This window comes from Melanerpes formicivorus, unplaced genomic scaffold, assembly GCF_026170545.1.
Source record: "Melanerpes formicivorus ecotype bairdi unplaced genomic scaffold, bMelFor1.0.p_v2 SCAF_108, whole genome shotgun sequence".
NCBI lineage: Eukaryota > Metazoa > Chordata > Aves > Piciformes > Picidae > Melanerpes > Melanerpes formicivorus.
In genome coordinates, this window is record NW_027142460.1 from 1641261 (window position 1) to 1664338 (window position 23078).

General features: G+C 56.8%; 1 protein-coding gene across 1 annotated transcript in view; it reads left to right on the top strand.

Annotated features, from left to right (window-relative positions):
* The window catches only part of LDLRAD3 (low density lipoprotein receptor class A domain containing 3), a 117218-nt gene that overhangs the window by 19762 nt on the left and 74378 nt on the right, over positions 1-23078 (top strand). Inside the window, 1 exon segment of the mRNA XM_068166824.1 lies at positions 21657-21803. Coding sequence (XP_068022925.1) covers positions 21657-21803 — 147 coding nt within the window.

Here is a 23078-nt window from a genome sequence, read left to right on the forward strand (position 1 = left end):
CCAACAAAAGAGCAGTACTGCTGCCTAAGCAGAAAGCAAAGGCAGCTGAAGTCCTTTCCACCTGAGGCAGAGCTGGACAGATGGTTTCTCCTGCAAGCACTCCAGTTTCATGGCCAGTAGCAGTTAAATTATTGATGAAGTATTGCTGAAAGAAGCAGATCTTGACCACTGGCTATCCTCTTTCCTCTCTGCTGGTCACCATGGTCACAGGAGGAGGGGAGAAGGTGAATGAAATCCAACAAGGACAAGAGTAGAGCCTGGCATCTGTGAAGGAACAACCCCATGGAGCAGTGGAGGCTGGGGGCTGACCTATGGGGAGCAGCTCTGGGGAAAGGGCCCAGGGGGTCCTGGTGGACAGCAGGATGCCCATGAGCCAGCCATGGGCACTTGTGGCCAAGAAGGCCAAGGGCATCCTGGGCTGGATTAGAAGGGCTGTGGTGCACAGCTCCAGAGAGGTTCTCCTGCCCCTCTACACTGCCCTGGTCAGGCCACATCTGCAGTACTGTGTCCAGTTCTGGGCCCCTCAGGTCAAGAAGGACCTCAGGGAACTGCTTGAGAGAGTCCAACCCAGAGGCACAGAGCTGCTGCAGGCAGTGCAACATCTCCCTGTGAGCACAGGCTGAGGGAGCTGGGGCTTGGAGCTGGGAGCACAGGAGCCTGAGGGCTGCCCTCAGTGCTGGGGATCAAGATGTGCAGGGCAGTGCTGGAGGACAGAGCCAGGCTCTGCTCAGGGGTGGCCAAGGGCAGCACAAGGGGCACTGGGGGCAAGCTGGAGCAGAGGAGGTGCCAGGGGAACAGAAGGGAAACCTTTGTGGCTGTGAGGGTGCTGGAGCCTGGAGCAGGCTGCCCAGAGAGGTTGTGGAGTCTCCTGCTCTGGAGCCTTTCCAACCCCCCCCGGCTGTGTTCCTGTGTGAGCTGCCCTGGGTGCTCTGCTCTGGCAGGGGGCTTGGACTGGGTGATCTCTGGAGGTGCCTCCCAACCCCTAACATTCTGTGAGGCTGTGATGCTCCTTGCATGTGAAGCAGTGTGAGATGCAGGCTCCTGTCCAGCTTCTCCCCTCCCAGCACCCCCAGATCCTTCCCTGCAGGGCTGCTCTCAATCTCATCAGGCAGCCCAAGCTGTTTCTGATGTTTGCTAGCTCTCCCTCTCTTTTTTGTCCTCATGTTCTTCACTGGGTCATGCACCCTGAGTTAAGGTTCCACCTGCCTGGGGGCCCTCTCTGTGCCCAGGCAGCAGTGCTCTGGGCTGGAGCCTCTGTGGAGCAGGGAACCAGATTTGGTGACACTGCCCTGGTGCTCTCGCTGCAGCATCAGCCCTGCCCTGCCTCTCCCCAGCAGCATCTTTCCCCTTGACAGAAGGCTTTTGTGCTCTTGATTTGCTTGCAGCAAGCAGCATCAGGGGCAGGCATGCAGCACGCCCTGGGTCACTTCATCCTCTGTGCAGAGGTTTATTATTACTGTGTAAAAGCACATCCAAGGGCTGGGGGTGAGTGGGAGGGGGAAAGCAGGCTGCAGGGAGGGAGGTGGCTATAAAAGCTGTTATTTTTTCACTTGAGGTGATTACTTCCTGGGGTTCTGGTGGTGATTGTGGGAAATTCCTGCCTTCCAATAAACAACCATCTGTGTTGAGTGCAGGGGGTTGGGCTGGATGCCCTTTGGAGCTCCCTTCCAACCCAAACCCCTCTAGGGTTCTGTGATCTTTCAGCATATTTACTGCTGGGTTCAGGGTGAGAAGACCTCTGCAGCTCAATGAGTCTGCTGGAGACCTGTGCTGCCTTTGCTCTGTGTGCACTGTGCCTTCTGTGGCAGGATTGGCTGGGTGCATGCAGTGCCCCTGGGTGTGCATTTCACCCTTACCAAGGAGTTAAGCTCAACCACTAAGGAGCTGAGAAATGCCAGCACAGCCATGGGAGCAGTTCAGAAGAGTGAGTGGGGTGGGGAAGGGGTTAGGTGGTTGAGGCCCTGTGCCTGGAGCTCTCCAAGGTGAGGCTGGAGAAGGCTGTGAGCAGCCTGCTGTAGTGGAGGATGTCCCTGCTGAGTGCAGGGGGTTGGACTGGATGCCCTTTGGAGCTCCCTTCCAACCCAAATTATTCCATCATCAGCAGTGATCTCCAACACACAGTTGAGATCTAAAGGCTGCACTGTGGCTTTTTGTGTTCTCAGTACTGGGTGGATGAAAACTGGCTGATTTTAACCCACCCTGGTGAGCCTTGGGAATCAAAGCTTGTTGAAAGTTGTTGTTCTGCAGCTCTGCTATGTCCATGTCTCTCTTACTGCAGATGGAGGAGGACTGGCTCCCTTTCCACTGGAAAACTCAGAGGTGCTCTGAGTTTGCTCTGCTCTGTGTTTTGTCAGAGAATCACAGAATCAGCCAGGTTGGAAAAGACCTCAGAGCTCATCCAGTCCAACCTCTCACCCAGCACCTCCTGACAACTAAACCATGGCTCCAAGTGCCACATCCAATCCCCTCTTCAACACCTCCAGGGATGGGGACTCCACCACCTCCCTGGGCAGCACATCCCAATGGCCAATCTCTCTTGCTGGGAAGAACTTTCTCCTCACCTCCAGCCTAAACTTCCCCTGGCACAGCTTGAGACTGTGTCCTCTTGTTCTGGTGCTGGTTGCCTGGGAGAAGAGACCAACCCCCACCTGGCTACAACTTCCCTTCAGGGAGTTGGAGAGAGCAAGAAGGTCTCCCCTGAGCCTCCTCTTCTCCAGGCTAAGCAACCCCAGCTCCCTCAGCCTCTCCTCACAGGGCTGTGCTCAAGGCCTCTCCCCAGCCTTGTTGCCCTTCTCTGGACACCTTCAAGTCTCTCAATGTCCTTCTGAAACTGAGGAGCCCAGAACTGGACACAGGACTCAAGGTGTGGCCTAACCAGTGCTGAGCACAGGGCACAATGACCTCCCTGCTCCTGCTGGCCACACTGTTCATGATGCAGGCCAGGATGCCATTGGCCTTCTTGGCCCCCTGGGCACACTGCTGGCTCATGTTTAGGCAGCTGTCAACCAGCACCCCCAGGTCCCTCTCTGCCTGGCTGCTCTCAGCCACTCTGACCCCAGCCTGTAGCTCTGCCTGGGGTTGCTGTGGCCAATGTGCAGCACCTGGCACTTGGATGTGTTCAATCTCCTGCCCTTGGCCTCTGCCCATCTGTCCAGCCTGGCAAGGTCCCTCTGCAGAGCCTCTCCACCCTCCAGCAGATCAACTCCTGCCCCCAGCTTGCTGTCAGCTGCACATTTACTGATGACTGACTCAATGCCCTCATCCAGATCATCATTCAAGATGTTAAAGAGCACAGGGCGCAGCACTGATCCCTGGGGCACAGCACTGGTGCCTGGCTGCCAGCTGGCTGTGGCACCATTCACCACCACTCTCTGGGCTCAGCCTCCAGCCAGTTCCTAACCCAGCTCAGAGTGCTGCTGTCCCAGCCAGGGGCTGACAGCTTGGCCAGCAGTTTGCTGTGGGGGATGGTGTCCAAGGCCTTGCTGAGGTCCAGGCAGACCACATCCACAGCCTGCCCCACATCCACCAGGCAGTGCTCTGGGCATGGAAGGAGATCAGGTTGGAGAGGCAGGATCTGCCCTTCCTAACTCCATGCTGGCTGGGCCTGAGCCCTTGGCCATCCTTCAGGTGCAGTTATTGCCCCCAGGATAATCTGCTCCATCACTTTCCCTGGCACTGAGGTCAGGCTGCCAGGCCTGGAGTTTCCAGCTTCCTCCATCCAACCCTTCTTGTGGATGGGGACCACCTTGGCCAGTTTCAGTCACTTGGGACCTCTCTGGTGAGCCAGGGCTGGAGGGAAATGCTGGAGAGGGCTTGGCAGCTCATCTCTCTCCGCTCGGCCTTGGCTCCCATTGTCCTCTTCCAAGGCTTCTCCTAATTTTAACTGTTGCTTTGGTGTGTTGTTTGGGAAAACATTCTTGTTCCTCTTCCAAGATTTTTTTGGCTTGTTTAGGAGCCTCAGGAGAGAGGTTTCAGGCCTTGGTTTGTGTTCCTAGGGCAAGACTTCAAAGCAGGAGCTGAGCTGCCTTGCCGGGGCAGGGAGCCTGCAGATCTGCCTGTTGCTGACCCGATTGACGTCGTGGTTATCTGTCAGCCATCTCCTCTCACTTGGAAATCAGCTCAGTGCTGCTGAGTGAGGGGTGAGGGCTGTTGTTGTGTGTTGTTCAGAACATTGTTGCTGTTGTTTATGTTCCCTTGGCCTGCATCCTGGCCTTGCTTGGCCTCGGCCCTTTCACAGAGCCTCGCATCCCAGCTGCGTTTTGCTGGCTCCTTCCGAGGTGTGGCCTTTCCATGCAGGCACGGAGCCCAGGCTGTCCCCTTGGTACCAGCACCACAGCTTGCATCCCTTTCCTGATGTGCTCTGCCCACATGCAGCCAGCCCCTGGTGCAGAGCTTACTCTCCTGATCTCCTCAGGAGGGTTCTGTTAGCTCCCCTGGTTGTGTTGTCTCCGCTGTGCTGCCGTGTTTCCAGAGCCCTGTGCCTTCTGTCTTCAGCAAACCTTTCCAGTGGGCAATCAGTGGCAGGGCAGCAGTGTGGGACACCAGCCTTCACCACCTACACACTTGCTGGGCCACACAGCTGGCTCTGACAAGCAGCTTCCCTTGCTGGGGAGGACTTTGATATGCAGCTGCCAAGACAATTGTTGCTCTGGAAAGCTTCCCTGTGCTGCTTGAAGGAGGAATTGTGGCCCAGCTGTGTCTGAGTGATGTCTTCTGGAGGTGAAGATGGCAGGAGTGTTGGAGCTTTAGCTTATCTGGTTGAATCATAGAGTGGATTGGGCTGGAAGGGACCTCCAGAGCTCATCCAGTCCAGCCCCCTGCACTCAGCAGGGACATCCTCCACTACAGCAGGTTGCTCACAGCCTTCTCCAGCCTCACCTTGAACAGCTCCAGGCATGGAGCCTCAACCACCTCCCTCCCTGAGCAACCTCTTGCAGTGTCCCAGCAGCCTCCTAGTGCAGAACCTGTTGCTCACATCCAATCTCAATCTGTTCTGCTCTCATTTCAAACCATTGCCCCTGCTCCTGTCCCTGCAGGCCTTTGCCAACAGTCCCTCTGCAGCCTTCTTGGAGCCCCCTTCAGGTCCTGGCAGGCTGCTCTTAGGGCTGCCTGGAGCCTTCTCTTCTCCAGGCTGAACACCCCCAGCTCCCTCAGCCTGGCCTCCTGGCAGAGCTGCTCCAGCCCCCTGAGCATCTTGGTGGCCTCCTCAGGAGCCTCTCCATCAGGTCCCTGTCCTTGCTGTGCTGAGGGCTCCAGAGCTGGAGGCAGGCTGTTTGTCTTTTCTTCCCTCCTTATCAATGAGCCGTTCAAGAGCAGTGCTCAGACTTCTTCCTGTTGAAGAGAGCAGATAAGATTCCACTTGGAAATCTTATCACTGGGTGGATGTTGGCCATGAGTGCATTTCTCTTCCCCTCTCTTATCAGCAGAGTAAGCAGTGAGATGAGGCTGCTGGAGGAAGGGTTTCAGCACTGGGAGCTGTTGTAGCTAGAGGACTGTAAACATCTCCCTGGCTGTCATTGGTGTCCTTTTAAGTTTCCAGTCAGCTCCCTGATGAAAAATGATTTGGTTGCTGCAGTGGCTCAAGCCCAGCAGGCAGAGCTGCTGTGGCAGCCCTCAGCAGTCCTGTTTGTTAGAGAGCATTGCAGGTGTCTCTGTTGGCAGTAGGCTTCCCTGCAGCAGCTCTGAAAGTTGAGTGCTGCTCCTCTGCCAGGGTGGTGGCAGGTAGCAATCTGAGCATGGGCTCTGCACATCCAGGATCTTCTGCAGTCACACCTGGAGCAGGGTTTGATGGAAGGATTTCAAGCTGGTGCTAGCCTGGGAGGTGAGGCACAAACCTGAGACTGTTTGCTTTCTTGTTACTCTCTTTGGGCCTTGTGGAGAGTTCCAGCTGAGTCTCCAGGTGACTGGTACCAAGTGACCCAACAGGGAATAGAACAGGATTAACCAGGTTGGAAGAGACCTTTGAGATCATCCAGTCCAACCTCTCACCCAACACCATCTGATCAACTCAACCATGGCACCAAGTGCCTCATCCAGGCTCTGCCTAAACACCTCCAGGGATGGGGACTCCACCACCTCCCTGGGCAGCACATCCCAATGGCAAATCTCTCTTGCTGGGAAGAATTTCTTCCTCACCTTCAGCCTAACCTCCCCTGGCACAGCTTGAGACTGTGTCCTCTTGTTCTGGTGCTGGGTGCCTGGGAGAAGAGACCAACCCCCACCTGGCTACAACCTCCCTTCAGGGCGTTGGAGAGGGCAATGAGGTCTCCCCTGAGCCTCCTCTTCTGCAGGCTAAGCAACTCCAGGCCCCCCAGCCTCTCCTCACAGGGCTGTGCTCCAGACCCCTCCCCAGCTTTGTTGCCCTTCTCTGGACACCTTCCAGCAGGTTCAGGCTGTGAGAGGTTGGAGAGATGCAGCAGTGCTGTCTAGGGGAGGACAGCTGCTGCTCTGGGTCATGAGTTTTAGCAGAGCCAAGTTAAGCCTCCTTCCCTTGCTTAAAATGAGGCTTTGGAGGCACAACTGTCAGCCTCATCTGAGGCTCTTCCTGGTGTCAGACACTCGTGCTTTTGTTCTCCTGACACTAGTTATGGGGTTACTTGGTTTGCTGTCTCTTCAAAGCATGCTCTGAATCTGTCCAAGAGGAGGATAATTACTTAACTGTATCACAAGGGTGCTGCAGAGAAATCCATCCCCAGAGGCAGCCAAACCTCTGTTCTGAGATGCTAAACCCAGTGCCCTGTTCTGTCCTCTGTAGGTGTCTGTAGTTTGTGAGGTGCCCTCTGAGGTGACTTCCTGATGTACTTTGCTGTGGGGTAGTTGGGCTGAGCTGATGTCTCACATCCTTGTTTCATGAAGAATCACAGAGTGGTCTGGGTTGGAAGGGACCACCAGAGGCCATCCAGTCCAACTCCCCCTGCACTCAGCAGGGACATCCTCCACTACAGCAGGCTGCTCACAGCCTTCTCCAGCCTCACCTTCAACAGCTCCAGGGCATGGGGCCTCAACCCAAATCTGCATCTGCTTGTTTCAAGTCCTCACCCTGTCCCTGGTGCACCCCAAACTGACAGCATGCCCTGCAGTCTGCTGTGTTAGCTATGCAGGGGCAATGGTTTGGAATGAGAGCAGAGCAGATTGAGATTGGATGTGAGCAACAAGTTCTGCCCCAGGAGGCTGCTGGGACACTGCAAGGGGTTGACCAGGGAGGTGGCTGTGGTCCCATCCCTGGAAGATATCCAAGGTGAGGCTGGAGAAGGCTGTGAGCAGCCTGCTGTAGTGGAGGATGTCCCTGCTGAGTGCAGGGGGTTGGACTGGATGGCCTCTGGAGGTCCCTTCCAACTCAGACCACTCCATGGTTCTATGGCTTGTCTAAGCAGCCCATTCTGTTTCTCTCCTCATCCTGCTCTCAAACACATCCCTGGCTTGCAGCTGCACAGCAGCTAAGGTGGTGAAGAATCTGAGTGTGGAGCTGATGTGGAGATGGTAACTGGCCAGCTTTCCCCTGTGATGTCTCCAGGGGCTCCCTGTGGTGGTGGTGGTGGTGAGCAGGCTGCCTGCTGTTCAGCTGCAGTCCTGGGGGTGCTGGGGCCTTGTGTGTGGAAGATCAGAAGGACAGTGGCAGGCAGCAGGCCAGGTGAAATGATTAGAGCAGAGCCACTGCTCAATAACCTGTCAGCCCCAGCTGTGGGATGTGTTCTTTGTGTTTCAGAGTTCCATTCTGGACTGCATTAACTTTCTCTTGGAGCACCTGGAGATAAGAGCCCAGCTCTTCTGAGAGTGAGGAGCTTGTGGTTAGGGAGAATGTTTCCATCCCAGAGGCTGTTCCTTGTTGGCAGCTCTGTGTCAGTGCCTGCTCCCATTCAGAGCAGAGCAATGGTGTCCATGCTCTGCTGAAGACTGCTGAGGGGGGAGGAGCTGGAGAGCAGTTCTGGCTTTGGAGTCTCATTCTTGCTGTAGGGGTTGGGTGGATGAGTCAGTCTGAGCTGCTCTTGTGCTGGGAGTGATCTTCAGAGGGGTGAGGACAAGCAGGAGGGGGAAGCTGTTGTGTGAAGATAGCCATTGCCTGATGTGGCCATTCCAGTCAAGAGGAAGAGGCTGGGGGGCATGCACTGGCTGCTTTGGCCATGAGCAGTCCAGGAATGGCTACTAACCAAAACTAGGGGCTGACTCCCCTGCCTTGGGAAGGACCCTAAAACATCACTCCCCAGAGGGTAAAAAGGGCTGAGGTCCATCCTGCCTTTGTTCTTCCCTGGAGCAGCCCAGGTGCTGCTTGGAGCCAACTGCTTGCCTCCTTCAAGGAAGGAATCAGACTCATCCTTGCTGCTGCCAGAGTTCATGCATGAGCTCTGCATTCTTCAGCCAGTGTCAGCTTGGCCTGCTCAGGAGGCTGGAGCAGTGTGTGAGGCACAGGAGGTCATCTCCTCCTTTGCCCCTACCCCTGTTTGATTTCTGTGTAACCACAGCTCCTGGTAGCAAGCAGTTGCAGGGATATTCATAGTCCTTGTGGCTGCAAAAGCCCTTCCACATCCTCCACTCCAACCATTCCCTAGCTCTGCCCAGGCTGATGCTAAGCCATGGTCCTCAGCACCACTCTCTGCCTCTCTGAAATACCTCCAGGGATGGGGATTGAGCCACCTCCCTGGGCAGTCTGTGCCAGGCTCTGTGAACCCTTTGAGTGAAGAAGTTTCTTCTAATGGCCAACCTCAACCTCCCCTGGGGCAACATGAGGCCATTTCCTCTCCTATCACTTGTCCATGCAGGAGAAGAGACCAATCCCCATCTAGCTCCAGTCTCCTTTCAGGGAGCTGTAGGGAGCAGTGAGGTCTCCCCTCAGCCTCCTTTTCTCTCAGGCTAACCAACCCCAGCTCCCTCAGCTGCTCCTCTCCAGCCCTGCTCTCCAGACCCTTCACCAGCTTCTCTGTGCCACTCAATGTCCTTCTTGTACTGAGGGCCCCAAAACTGAACCCAGGACCCAAGGTGTGTCCTCAGCTGTGCTGAGTACCTGGGGACAATCCCTGCCCTGATCCTGATGGCCAAACAATTCCTGATCCGGGCCAGGCTGCTGGTGGCCTTCTTGGCCACCTGGGCACACCTGGCTTACCTTCAAGGGCTGTTGACCAGGCCTTTCTCTGCTGGGCACTTTGCAGCCACTCTGCCCCAAGCCTTCCTGGGGTGGTTGTGACTCAAGTACCGGACCCAGCAGAGCCTGGGACCAGGAAGACTTTATTCTGTCCCACTGAGGTCAGCCTGCCCTCAGTGCCAGGCAAGGCTATGGAGCAGTCATCCTGAGTGCAATCACACAGCACTTACAGGATGGCCAAGGGCTCAGGCCCAGCCAGCATGGAGTTAGGAAGGGCAGCTCCTGCCTGACCAACCTGATCTCCTTCCATGCCCAGCTGACTGCCTGGTGGCTGTGGGGCAGGCTGTGGATGTGGTCTGCCTGGACCTCAGCAAGGCCTTTGCCACCATCCCCCACAGCAAACTGCTGGCCAAGCTGTCAGCCCCTGGCTTGGACAGCAGCACTCTGAGCTGGATTAGGAACTGGCTGGAGGCTGAGCCCAGAGAGTGGTGGTGAATGGTGCCACAGCCAGCTGGCAGCCAGGCACCAGTGGTGTGCCCCAGGGAGCAGTGCTGGGCCCTGTGCTCTTTAACATCTTCATTGATGATCTGGAGGAGGGCATTGAGTCCATCATCAGCAAATGTGCAGCTGACAGCAAGCTGGGGGCAGGAGTTGATCTGCTGGAGGGTAGAGAGGCTCTGCAGAGGGACCTTGCCAGGCTGGACAGATGGGCAGAGGCCAAGGGCAGGAGATTGAACACATCCAAGTGCCAGGTGCTGCACACTGGCCACAGCAGCCCCAGGCAGTGCTCCAGGCTGGGGTCAGAGTGGCTGAGAGCAGCCAGGCAGAGAGGGACCTGGGGGTGCTGGTTGATGGTAGGCTGAACAGGAGCCAGCAGTGTGCCCAGGTGGCCAAGAAGGCCAAGGGCATCCTGGCCTGCATCAGGAACAGTGTGGCCAGCAGGAGCAGGGAGGTCATTCTGCCCCTGTACACAGCACTGGTTAGGCCACACCTTGAGTCCTGTGTCCAGTTCTGGGCTCCTCAGTTTAGGAAGGAGGTTGAGCTGCTGGAAGGTGTCCAGAGAAGGGCAACAAAGCTGGGGAGGGGTCTGGAGCACAGCCCTGTGAGGAGAGGCTGAGGGAGCTGGGGTTGCTTAGCCTGGAGAGGAGGAGACTCAGGGGAGACCTCATTGCTCTCTCCAACTCCCTGAAGGGAGGTTGTAGCCAGGTGGGGGTTGGTCTCTTCTTCCAGGCAAGCAGCACCAGAACAAGAGGACACAGTCTCAAGCTGTGCCAGGGGAGGTTTAGGCTGGAGGGGAGGAAGAAGTTTGTCATAGAGAGATTGGCCACTGGGATGTGCTGCCCAGGGAGGTGGTGGAGTCCCCATCCCTGGAGGTGTTTAGGCAGAGCCTGGCTGAGGCACTTGGTGCCATGGTTGAGTTGATCAGGTGGTGCTGGGTGAGAGGTTGGACTTGATGCTCTCCAAGGTCTTTCCCAACCTGCTTTATTTTCTCCTATTCTATCTCCTGTGCCACTGAGCATGATTCCTTCAGTCTTATATGTTTGTGAAGCCAAAAATGAAGTTGCCCTCAGGCTGCTGTTGCAGCAATGCAATCCTCAGTTAGGAAGGATAAGATGCATTTCTCTCTGCTGCCTCTGTGAGGGAGGGATCTGCTTAGGTGGCTCTGGTCTGGAGGAGAGCAGTGTGTCATCTTGGCCTTGCTGGGGAGGGCTTCTCTTCAAGCTGTCCCCAACTCAGTAATCTACATAACTAGAAGGCTCAGAGGAGACCTTCTTGTGGCCTTCCAGCATCTGGAGGAGGCTACAAGAAAGCTGGGGAGGGACTCTTAGGAGCCAGCAGTGAGCACTTGCAGCCCAGAGCCTGGGCTGCAGCAAGAGAAGTGTGGCCAGCAGGGCCAGGGAGGGGATTCTGCCCCTCTGCTCCACTCTGCTGAGACCACAGCTGCAGCTCTGGGGCCAGTTCTGGAGCCTCTGTGCCAGGAAGGATCTGGAAGGCGTCCAGAGAAGGGCCAGGAGGAGGAGCAGAGGGCTGGAGCTGTTCTGCTCTGGAGACAGCCTGAGAGAATTGGGGTTGTGCAGGCTGGAGAGGAGAAGGCTCCCAGGAGACCTCATTGTGGCCTTCCAGGATCTGAAGGGGGCTCCAAGAAAGCTGGGGAGGGACTTGTGAGGGTGTCAGGGAGGGATAGGACTGGGGGGGATGGAGCAAAACTAGAAGTGGGGAGACTGAGATTGGCTGTGAGGAAGAAGTTGTTGCCCATGAGGGTGGTGAGAACCTGGCACAGGTTGCCCAGGGAGGTGGTGGAAGCCTCCTGCCTGGAGGTGTTTGCAGCCAGGCTGGAGGTGGCTGTGAGCAACCTGCAGTGGTGTGAGGTGTCCCTGCCCATGGCAGGGGGTTGGGGCTGGCTGAGCCTTGAGCTCCCTTCCAGCCCTGACAGTTCTGTGATTTCTTCCTCCTCTCCTATTGCTGTTTAAGTTTGTGCTAGGTTGGAGTCCTCTTCACTCTCTGCTGTTTCTCTCCCCTCCTTCTGGCTGTGCTGAGAGCCTGCAGACCTAGGGGATGTATTTTTGGTGTGTGCTCTAGCAGCTGCACTTGGAGACAAGCAAATGTGGGGGCTTTAGTGAAATGCCCAGGCCCCCAAATATAGACTGCAGCCAGGCAGGCTGGGGGCTTCAAGGGAGCCCGTGCCTGGCTGGCCTGCTGCCCATGGTGCTGCAAGGAAAGAGCAAGTGGTGGCTGGGGTGACTGAGGGGATTAGCTTCAGTGCAGGCTCTTGCAGGGCTGGGTTCAGAAGTGCATAGCTGGGGGATTTAGAGGAAAGGGAGGACAGCAGGAGCTGGAGAGCAGGGTAGGGCATTTGGGGGAAGAGATCCTTTCCCTGTGGTGGTATTTGGAGAGTCACAGAAACAGGCAGGTTGGAGAAGCCCCTCAGGATCCCCAGGTCCTACCCAGAACCCTGCTCTGCAAGGCTCACCCCTAAGCCATAGCCCCAAGCAGCACAGCCAAACCACCTTGAAACACAGCCAGGCCTGGGGACTCCACCACCTCCCTGGGCAGCACTTTCCAATCCCTGACCACTATGGATGGGAACAAGTTTTCCCTACTGTCCAGTCTGAACCTCCCCAGGGGCAGCTTGAGGCCATTCCTCTTGTTCTGTCACTAATTCCCTGTGAGCAGAGACCAGCAGCAGCCTCTCCACAGCCTCCTTTCAGGGAGCTGTAGGCAGCCAGGTCTCTTCCAACGAGAATCACAGAATAGAATCATAGAATCAATGAGGTTGAAAGAGACCTCAGAGCTCATCAAGCCCAACCTGCACCCAGCAGCTCCTGACTACTGAACCATGGCTCCAAGTGGCACTGTGACACTCCCACCTCACTTGTTGGCACTGCCCCTTGTCCTGTCCCTACAGGCCTTTGTAAGCAGGGCATTGACTGCACAGTTGAAGCTGATGGAGTGGAAGCTGGAGGGTGAGCAGCTCCTTGGCTGTAGGCTGCTTTGCCTGCTGTCTCAGTGCAGGAGCACTTGGAGCACCTGCACTGCAGTGGGGCTGTCAGCCTGCCCATGCCACTAGCCCTCCGAGCTTCTCATGTTGCAGAAGCAGGGCACTGCTCAGGCAGTCTGAGTGAGGGGAGGGGATGATGGGGCTTAAAAGTGTTCAAGGAGATTTCAGTTGTCAGATGGCACTTGCATCAGGAACAGTGTGGCCAGCAGGAGCAGGGAGGTCATTCTGCCCTGTGCAAAGCACTGCTTAGGCCACACCTTGAGTCCTGTGTCCAGTTCTGGGCTCCTCAGTTTAGGAAGGAGGTTGAGCTGCTGGAAGGTGTCCAGAGAAGGGCAAGAAAGCTGGGGAGGGGTCTGGAGCACAGCCATGTGAGGAGAGGCTGAGGGAGCTGGGGTTGCTTAGCCTGGAGAAGAGGAGGCTCAGGGGAGACCTCATTGCTCTCTCCAACTCCCTGAAGGGAGGTTGTAGCCAGGTGGGGGTTGGCCTCTTCTCCCAGGCAAGCAGCACCAGAACAAGAGGACACAGTCTCAAGCTGTGCCAGGGGAGGTTCAGGCTGGAGGTGAGGAAGAAATTCTTCCCAGCCAGAGAGATTGGCCATTGGGATGTGCTGCCCAGGGAGATGGTGCCTGGAGGTGTTGAAGAGGGGATTGGATGTGGCACTTGGTGCCATGGTCTAGTCATGAGGTCTGTGGTGACAGGTTGGACTCGATGATCTCTGAGGTCTCTTCCAACCTTGGTGATACTGTGAGACTGTGATAATCACTGTCAGGTGTCCTTTGCTTGTGACAGATGCCTTAGGTGCTTTGTTGTATCCTCTGCTACATCCTGGAGGGATGCTTTTCCTCTCTGCTGGCATGGCACTGTTCATGGAATCACAGGATTGTTTGGGTTAGAGGAGACCTCCAAGTTCATGCAGCCCAGCCATCAGCCCCACACCACCATGGCCCAGGTGCCATGGCCACACATGGCACCAGGCACGCTGGCTCCCCACCTGCCTGGGCAGGCTTTGCCAATCCCTCACCACCTTTGCAGGGGAGAAATTTTGTCTGATCTCTGGCCTGAACCCCTCCTGGTGCAGCCTTTGGCTATTTCCCCTCATTCTGTCACCTGATCACCCGAATCACAGAATCACAGAATCAATAAGGTTGGAAAAGACCTCAGAGATCATCAAGTCCAACCTGTCACCCAACACCATCTGATCAACTAAACCATGGCTCCAAGTGCCACATCCAGTCCCCTCTTGAACACCTCCAGGGATGGGGACTCCACCACCTCCCTGGGCAGCACATCCCAGTGGCCAATCTCTCTTGCTGAGAAGAATTTCTTCCTGACCTCCAGCCTAAACTTCCTCTGGCACAGCTTGAGACTGTGTCCTCTTGTTCTGGTGCTGGCTGCCTGGGAGAAGAGACCAACCCCTACCTGGCTACAACCTCCCTTCAGGGAGTTGTGGACAGCAAGAAGGTCTCCCCTGAGCCTCCTCTTCTCCAGGCTAAGCAACCCCAGCTCCCTCAGCCTCTCCTCACAGGGCTGTGCTCCAGACCCCTCCCCAGCTTTGTTGCCCTTCTCTGGACACCTTCCAGCATTCTGACCCCAGCCTGTAGCACTGCCTGGGGTTGTTGTGGCCAATGTGCAGCACCTGGCACTTGGATGTGTTCAATCTCCTGCCCTTGGCCTCTGCCCATCTGTCCAGCCTGGCAAGGTCCCTCTGCAGAGCCTCTCGACCCTCCAGCAGATCAACTCCTGCCCCCAGCTTGGTGCCTGCTCCTGTTCAGCTTCTCATCCATCAGCACTCCTGAAGAACCTGAAAGTGTTCAAGTCCATGGGACCCAAGGGGATACACCCATGGGTGCTGAGAGAACTGGCAGAGGAGGTTACTAAACCCCTCTCCATTGTATCCCAAAAGTCCTGGCAGTCTGGGGAAGTCCCCACAGACTGGGAAAGGGTAAGAAGGAGGAACCAGGGAACTCCAGGCCAGTCAGTCTCACCTCTGTGCCTGGGAAGATCATGGAGCAGATCCTCCTGGAGGCACTACTGGCTCAGAAGAATAGTGAAGAGGTGATTGGGAACAGTCAGCATGGCTTCACCAAGGGCAAATCCTGCCTGACCAACCTGGTGGCCTTCTATGAGCAGGTGACAACATCAGTAGCTGAGGGGAGAGCAACTGATGTCATTTCCCTGGGCCTGAGCAAAGCCTTCGACACTGTCCCACACCACATCCTGGTCTGCAGGCTGGTGACACATGGGTGTGATGGGTGACCACCAGATGGATAAGGAACTGGCTTGGTGGCCAAAGGGTGGCTGTCCATGGGTCCTTGTCCCAGTGGAGGCCAGGGACAAGCAGAGTCCCTCAGGGATCAGTCCTGGGACCAGGTTTGTTCAACATCTTTGTGGGTGCCATGGACAGTGGCACTGAGTGCACCCTCAGCAGGGTTGCTGATGACACCAAGCTGTGTGGGGCAGCAGACAGCTGGAGGGAAGGGATCCATCCAGAGGGACCTGGACAGGCTGCAGAGGTGGGCACAAGCCAACCTCAGGAGGTTCAACAAGAGCAAGGGCAGGGTCCTGCAGCTGGGTGGAGGCAATCCCAGGCACAAATCCAGGCTGGGCAGGGACTGGCTGGAAAGCAGCCCTGAGGAGAGAGCCTTGGGGGTGCTGGGGGAGGAGAAGCTCAGCAGGAGCTCTCAGTGTGCACTTGCAGCCCAGAAAGCCAACCAGAGCCTGGGCTGCAGCAGGAGAAGTGTGGCCAGCAGGGCAAGGGAGGTGATTCTCCCCCTCTGCTCAGCTCTGGGGAGACCCCACCTGGAGTCCTGCCTCCAGTTCTGGAGCCCCTATGACAAGAGGGATGTGGAGGTGCTGGAAGGTGTGCAGAGAAGGGCCAGGAGGATGAGCAGAGGGCTGGAGCACCTCTCCTGTGAGGACAGACTGAAGGAGTTGGGGCTGTTCAGTCTGCAGAAGAGAAAGCTCCCAGGTGACCTCCCTGTGGCCTTCCAGGATCTGAAGGGGGCTCCAGGAAGGCTGGGGAGGGACTGCTGAGGATCTCAGGCAGGGATAGGACTAGGGGGAATGGAATGAAGCTGGAGGTGGGGAGATTGAGGCTGGAGGGGAGGAGGAAGTTCTTGCCCATGAGAGTGGTGAAGCCCTGGAATGGGTTGTGCAGGGAGGTGGTTGGGGCCCTGTCCCTGGAGGTGTTTAAGGCCAGGCTGGCTGAGGCTGTGGCCAGGTTGATCTCAGTTGTCAGATGGCACTTGCATCAGAAAGAGTATGGCCAACAGGAGCAGGGAGGTCATTGTGCCCTGTGCTCAGCACTGGTTAGGCCACACCTTGAGTCCTGTGTCCAGTTCTGGGCTCCTCAGTTTAAGAAGGACATTGAGAGACTTGAAGGTGTCCAGAGAAGGGCAACAAGGCTGGGGAGAGGCCCTGAGCACAGCCCTGTGAGGAGAGGCTGAGGGAGCTGGGGTTGCTTAGCCTGCAGAAGAGGAGGCTCAGGGGAGACCTTCTTGCTCTCTCCAACTCCCTGAAGGGAGGTTGTAGCCAGGTGGGGGTTGGTCTCTTCTCCCAGGCACCCAGCACCAGAACAAGAGGACACAGTCTCAAGCTGTGCCAGGGGAAGTTTAGGCTGGAGGGGAGGAAGAAATTCTTCCCAGCCAGAGAGATTGGCCACTGGGATGTGCTGCCCAGGGAGGTGGTGGAGTCCCCATCCCTGGAGGTGTTTAGGAAGAGCCTGGCTGAGGCACTTGGTGCCATGGTTTAGTTGATCAGATGGTGCTGGGGGATAGGTTGGGCTGAATGCTCTCTGAGGTCTTTCCCAACCTGGTTTAATTCTATTCTATTCTATCTTTCTATACAAACTAATGATTCTGGGTAGCTGCTGGAGGTTGAACTCCCCTCATAACCATGAATGGCTTCTGCCTTGCATTTCAGTGCTGTGGCTTCTTAGCCAAGTGCACTGAAGTCTGCTGTGACCTTGCTGACAGCATCCTTCTGTTGGCCTTCTGCTGCCTGCACTGCTTAACCTGAAGTTCATAAGTAAAGAATAGTGAAGTTCAGTAAGGCAGAATGCAAGGTCCTGCAACTGGGTTGGGACAACCCTAGATCACAGTCCAGGCTGGGGGAGGATGAGATTGAGAGCAGCCCTGCAGAGAAGGACTTGGGGTGCTGGTGGATGAGAAGCTGGACAGGAGCCAGCAGTGTGAGCTTGCAGCACAGAAGGCCAAGGGCAGCCTGGGCTGCATCCAAAGCAGTGTGGCCAGAGATGGAGAGAGAGGATTCTGCCCTCTGCTCTGCTGTGTGAGACCTCACCTGCAGGGCTGTGTCCAGCTCTGGAGCCCTCAGCACAGCAAGGACAGGGACCTGATGGAGAGGCTCCAGAGGAGGCCACCAAGATGGTCAGGGGGCTGGAGCAGCTCTGCCAGGAGGCCAGGCTGAGGGAGCTGGGGGTGTTCAGCCTGGAGAAGAGAAGGCTCCAGGCAGCCCTAAGAGCAGCCTGCCAGGACCTGAAGGGGGCTCCAAGAAGGCTGCAGAGGGACTGTTGGCAAAGGCCTGCAGGGACAGGAGCAGGGGCAATGGTTTGGAATGAGAGCAGAGCAGACTGAGATTGGATGTGAGCAACAAGTTCTGCACCAGGAGGCTGCTGGGACACTGCAAGAGGTTGCCCAGGGAGGTGGTTGAGGCTCCATGCCTGGAGATATCCAAGGTGAGGCTGGAGAAGGCTGTGAGCAGCCTGCTGCAGTGGAGGATGTCCCTGCAGGGGGTTGGACTGGATGGCCTCTGGAGGTTCTTTCCAGCCCAAACCATGCTGTGATCTGGAATTTTTTTAGGCTCAGCTTTTGAATTGCTCTTCTGGGTGCATGATCTGCATTGGTAGCTATCTGTGATGTGGATGTGGAGTGAGTCAGATGTTGCATGTCAACAGGAAGGAGCATGATAAGGTAACTGTCCTCAGTGGCTGGACCTGCAGGAGCTCCAGGCCCCGAGTGTCAGCAGTGCTAAAGAGCTGTGCAGCCTCTGAGGAACACAGCCTTGTCGCATCCTCCCAGCCACTTAGCAGGGCTCTCTGCTGGCTGCTGGGGTGGCAGAGGAGGGGCAGAAGTGTTTGCTCACGTCTGCTGTCACCACTCTGCCTTCTTTCAGCTGCTGGGCAAACACTGGCAGGTCCAGGAGGTGATGCAGAACCCAGCTCCTGCCTGTTCCTGGTCCCTCTGATTCTGTTTCCACAACACATTGCAGATTTGAGGAGAGTGAGAACACATCCCTGATGTGCTGGAAGCAAACCTGGGGTGGGTTTGCATGTGCTGAGGGGATCAGGAGAGAGAATGAATTCATTCATTGCAGTGAGGAGCAGGCTGTGTGCCTCCTGTGTCGGGGGCTGACTGAGTGCCCCTCTGGCCTCCCAGCTGCTTACCAGCCTGCAGCAAAGTCCTTCTCTTCACAGCTGGAAAGCCTTAAGCCACAATCCATTGCAAGTATCCAGTGGGAGATGTCAGGATTCCCACAGGAAGGATGCCAGAGGTTTGGCAGTGAAGAGTTCACACTTCCTCCTTGGCAGTGGATCCTCCTTGCAGGGAGACTGAAGGCACTCATGAGGGCAAGGAGCATGGAAGGCTCTCATCCTTCCTGCTCCAGACCTTGGGCAGGGGCACTGCCTGCTCTCAGTGCTTCACATTCTGGTGAGGAGGCAGCAGTGTTCCCAGGGTGCTGCTTCATGATGTGCAGTTCTCTGCTGTTCTTTCAAGGCTGATGGAATAGAATAGAATTAACCAGGTTGGAAAAGACCTCAGAGCTCATCCAGTCCAACCTCTCACCCAGCACCATCTGATCAACTCAACCATGGCACCAAGTGCCTCAGCCAGGCTCTTCCTAAACACGTCCAGTGATGGTGACTCCACCACCTCCCTGGGCAGCACATCCCAATGGCCAGTCTCTCTTGCTGGGAAGAATTTCTTCCTAACATCCAGCCTAAACCTCCCCTGGCACAGCCTGAGACTGTGTCCTCTTGTTCTGGTGCTGGTTGCCTGGGAGAAGAGACCAACCCCCACCTGGCCACAACCTCCCTTCAGGGAGTTGGAGAGAGCAAGAAGGTCTCCCCTGAGCCTCCTCCTCTCCAGGCTAAGCAACCCCAGCTCCCTCAGCCTCTCCTCCAGGGCTGTGCTCCAGACCCCTCCCCAGCTTTCTTGCCCTTCTCTGGACACCTTCCAGCAGCTCAACCTCTTTCCTAACCTAAGGGGCCCAAAACAGAGATCCTTGAGCTGCTTTGCTGAATGCAGTGTGAAGTGCTCAGACTGCCTTCTCCTTTGCTGTGTTCCCCCTGATCCTGTTTCAGTGAGTATTAAATATTCAGGAGCTGACGTTTCCTGGAAGTGGCTGCTCCAGCAGATGGATTTCCCTTGCTCAGTCCCCATCAAAGTGAAACACGAGCCCCTGTGCTTTATTCAGCCCAGATGGCCTGCTGCTTCAAGTGAGCAAAGTGTGGCAGTGAGCATGGGCCATTTCCTTCCCCTCCCTGCCTATTTAACTGAGCACAGCCCCGTGGCTGAATGCAGCACGGGTCAAGGAGCCTGCAGGGTACATGTGTCAGCTCTTGGGAAGCCAGCGCTGCTGGGCTGAAGGGAATTCTGGCCCTGCCAACAGGCAGCATTGCAGGATGGCTGCACAAAGCCTGACAGCTCCCTGAGCCTTACTGGAGAAGCAGGCAGGGACCATAGTATCACTGTATCAGTCAGGGTTGGGAGGGACCACAAGGATCACCCAGTTCCAACCCCCCTGCCATGGGCAGGGACACCCCACACTAGATCAGCCTGGCCACAGCCTCAGCCAGCCTGGCCTTAAACACCTCCAGGGACAGGGCCCCAACCACCTCCCTGCACAACCCAGTCCAGGGCTTCACCACTCTCATGGGGAAGAACTTCCTCCTCCCCTCCAGCCTCAATCTCCCCACCTCCAGCTTCATTCCATTCCCCCTAGTCCTATCACTGCCTGAGATCCTGAGCAGTCCCTCCCCAGCCTTCCTGGAGCCCCCTTCAGATCCTGGAAGGCCACAAGGAGGTCACCTGGGAGCCTTCTCTTCTCCAGACTGAACAGCCCCAACTCCTTCAGTCTGTCCTCACAGCAGAGCAGCTCCAGCCCTCTGCTCATCCTCCTGGCCCTTCTCTGGACCCCTTCCAGCACCTCCAGATCCCTCTTGTCATAGGGGCTCCAGAACTGGAGGCAGGACTCCAGGTGGGGTCTCCCCAGAGCTGAGCAGAGGGGGAGAATCACCTCCCTTGCCCTGCTGGCCACACTTCTCCTGCTGCAGCCCAGGATCTGGTTGGCTTTCTGGGCTGCAAGTGCACACTGAGAGCTCCTGGTGAGCTTCTCCTCCCCCAGCACCCCCAAGTCTCTCTCCTCAGGGCTGCTTTCCAGCCAGTCCCTGCCCAGCCTGGAGTTGTGCCTGGGATTGCCTCCACCCAGCTGCAGGACCCTGCCCTTGGTCTCGTAGGGTTGAGCTGGATTGGTGCTTTCCATATCTGTCTTGTGCATGTCCATGATGCTGCTCCTCCTCAAGGGTGTGCACAGGGCACACACTTAGGCATGCAGCAAGCTGGGTGCCAAGGGGCAGGAACATCTCGTTCCTGAGTGGTGGCAGCTTCACAACACCCTCATGAAGGCTTCAGGCTTGGGGCAGAGTGGCTGGAAACTGCCCAGCAGGGAAAGAACTGGGGGTACAGGTTGACAGCTGGGTGGAGATGAGGCAGCAGTGTGCACAGGTAGCCAAGAAGGCCACCAGCACCCTGCCCCAGTGCAGCAATGGTGTGGCTGGACCAGGGCAGGCATTGTCCCCTCTACTGGGTGCTGGTGAAGCCACACCATGAGTACTGGGGCCAGTTTTGGGGCCCTCACTCCAGGGACATTGAGGGGCTAGAGCATGAACAGAGAAGGGCAACCAAGCTGGTGAAGGCTTGGGGTAACAGGGCTGGTGAGGAGCAGCTGAAGGACCTGGGGTTGTTTAGTGTGGAGAAAAGGAGGCTGAGGGGAGACCTCATTGCTCCCTACAGATCCCACAGATTCTCTACAGAGGAGAAGGTTCCAGGGAGACCTCAGAGCAGCCTGCCAGGACCTGAAGAGGGCTACAAGAAGGCTGCAGAGGGGTGAAGGCTGCAGAGGGATGATGAGGTTGAGAGCAGCCCTGCAGAGAAGGACTTGGGGTGCTGGTGGGGGAGAAGCTGGACAGGAGCCAGCAGTGTGAGCTTGCAGCACAGAAGGCCAAGGGCAGCCTGGGCTGCATCCAAAGCAGTGTGGCCAGAGATGGAGAGAGAGGATTCTGCCCTCTGCTCTGCTGTGTGAGACCTCACCTGCAGGGCTGTGTCCAGCTCTGGAGCCCTCAGCACAGCAAGGACAGGGACCTGATGGAGAGGCTCCAGAGGAGGCCACCAAGATGGTCAGGGGGCTGGAGCAGCTCTGCCAGGAGGCCAGGCTGAGGGAGCTGGGGGTGTTCAGGCTGGAGAAGAGAAGGCTCCAGGCAGCCCTAAGAGCAGCCTGCCAGGACCTGAAGGGGGCTCCAAGAAGGCTGCAGAGGGACTGTTGGCAAAGGCCTGCAGGGACAGGAGCAGGGGCAATGGTTTGGAATGAGAGCAGAACAGATTGAGATTGGATGTGAGCAACAAGTTCTGCAGCAGGAGGCTGCTGGGACACTGCAAGAGGTTGCCCAGTCTGAACACCCCCAGCTCCCTCAGCCTGGCCTCCTAGCAGAGCTGCTCCAGCACCCTGAGCATCTTGGTGGCCTCCTCTGGAGCCTCTCCATCAGGTCCATGTCCTTGCTGTGCTGAGGGCTCCACAGACGGACACAGCACTGCAGGTGAGGTCTTAGCAGAGCAGAGGGGCAGATTCCCCTTCTCCTGCGTGGGAAAGAAGTAAAACACTAACTCAGGAAACAAGAAGTGGTGCCAGGCACCCTGCTCAGCACCCTGACAGCCTGAGGACAAAGCAGCCTGGGCCAGCACCGCTCGGTCTCCCCCTCCTGCCGCTGGTCACCGGCTCAGCGGCCCCCGTCGCTGCCTTGTGCTGCAATGCCCTCTCACCTTCCCTCTCTTTCTCTCTTTGTCACAGAGAGCCAGCTGCTGCCTGGGAACAACTTCACAAACGAATGCAACATCCCTGGGAACTTCATGTGCAGCAACGGGCGCTGCATCCCCGGGGCCTGGCAGTGCGACGGGCTGCCCGACTGCTTCGACGACAGCGACGAGAGGGAGTGCCGTAAGTCATGGAGCCAGCAGGGCTGGAAGGGACCCCAAGGGACAGCCAGGCCCAACCCCCTGCCATGGGCAGGGTCACCTCACACCACAGCAGGTTGCTCACAGCCACCTCCAGCCTGGCTGCAAACACCTCCAGGCAGGAGGCTTCCACCACCTCCCTGGGCAACCTGTGCCAGGCTCTCACCACCCTCATGGGCAACAACTTCTTCCTCACAGCCAATCTCAATCTCCCCACTTCTAGTTTTGCGCCATCCCCCCCAGTCCTATCCCTCCCTGACACCCTCAAAAGTCCCTCCCCAGCATGACCACTGGAACAGGTTGCCCAGGGAGGTGGTCAAGGCTCCTTCCCTGAAGATTACAGAATCATAGAATCAATAAGGTTGGAAAAGACCTCAGAGATCATCAAGTCCAACCTGTCACCCAACACCATCTGACCAACTAAACCATGGCTCCAACTGCCACATCCAATCCCCTCTTGAACACCTCCAGGGATGGGGACTTCACCACCTCCCTGGGCAGCACATTCCAATGGCCAGTCTCTCCTGCTGGGAAGAACTTTCTCCTCACCTCCAGCCTAAACCTCCCCTGGCACAGCTGGAGACTGTGTCCCTTTGTTCTGGTGCTGGGTGCCTGGTAGAAGAGACCAACCCCCACCTGGCTACAACCTCCCTTCAGGGAGTTGGAGAGAGCAATGAGGTCTCCCCTGAGCCTCCTCTTCTCCAGGCTAAGCAACCCCAGCTCCCTCAGCCTCTCCTCACAGGGCTGTGCTCCAGACCCCTCCCCAGCTTTGTTGCCTTTCTCTGAACACCTTCAAGTCTTTCAATGTCCTTCTTAAATTGAGTGGCCCAGAACTGGGTATTCCAGGTGAGGCTGGAGGAGGCCCTGGGCAGCCTGATCTAGCTGGGGATGTCCCTGCTGACTGCAGGGAGCTCAGACTGGATGAGCTTTGGAGGGCCTTTCGGCCTGGACCATTTTATGTTCCTCTACCAAGCAGATTCCTTGCCCCTTGTCCTTTCATGCCTTCCCTCTTCCCCTATTCCTTTACTCCCTTTGCTGTCTCCTCTTTGCAAGCCCATCTCTGTTAACAATCTCCCTTTGCTTGGGGGCTTTTCCTTGCTCTCCCACGCTTGCCAGCATCCCTTCCATCTGTCACCATGCCTACATCCTCGGTGCCCTGACCCCCCCATGGCTTCAGCACTCCTCCTGCCAGCTGTCTGGGTGCTGCTCAGTGCACAGAACACTTCTCCTGCTCCTGCCTTCTGCTGTGGCAATGTGA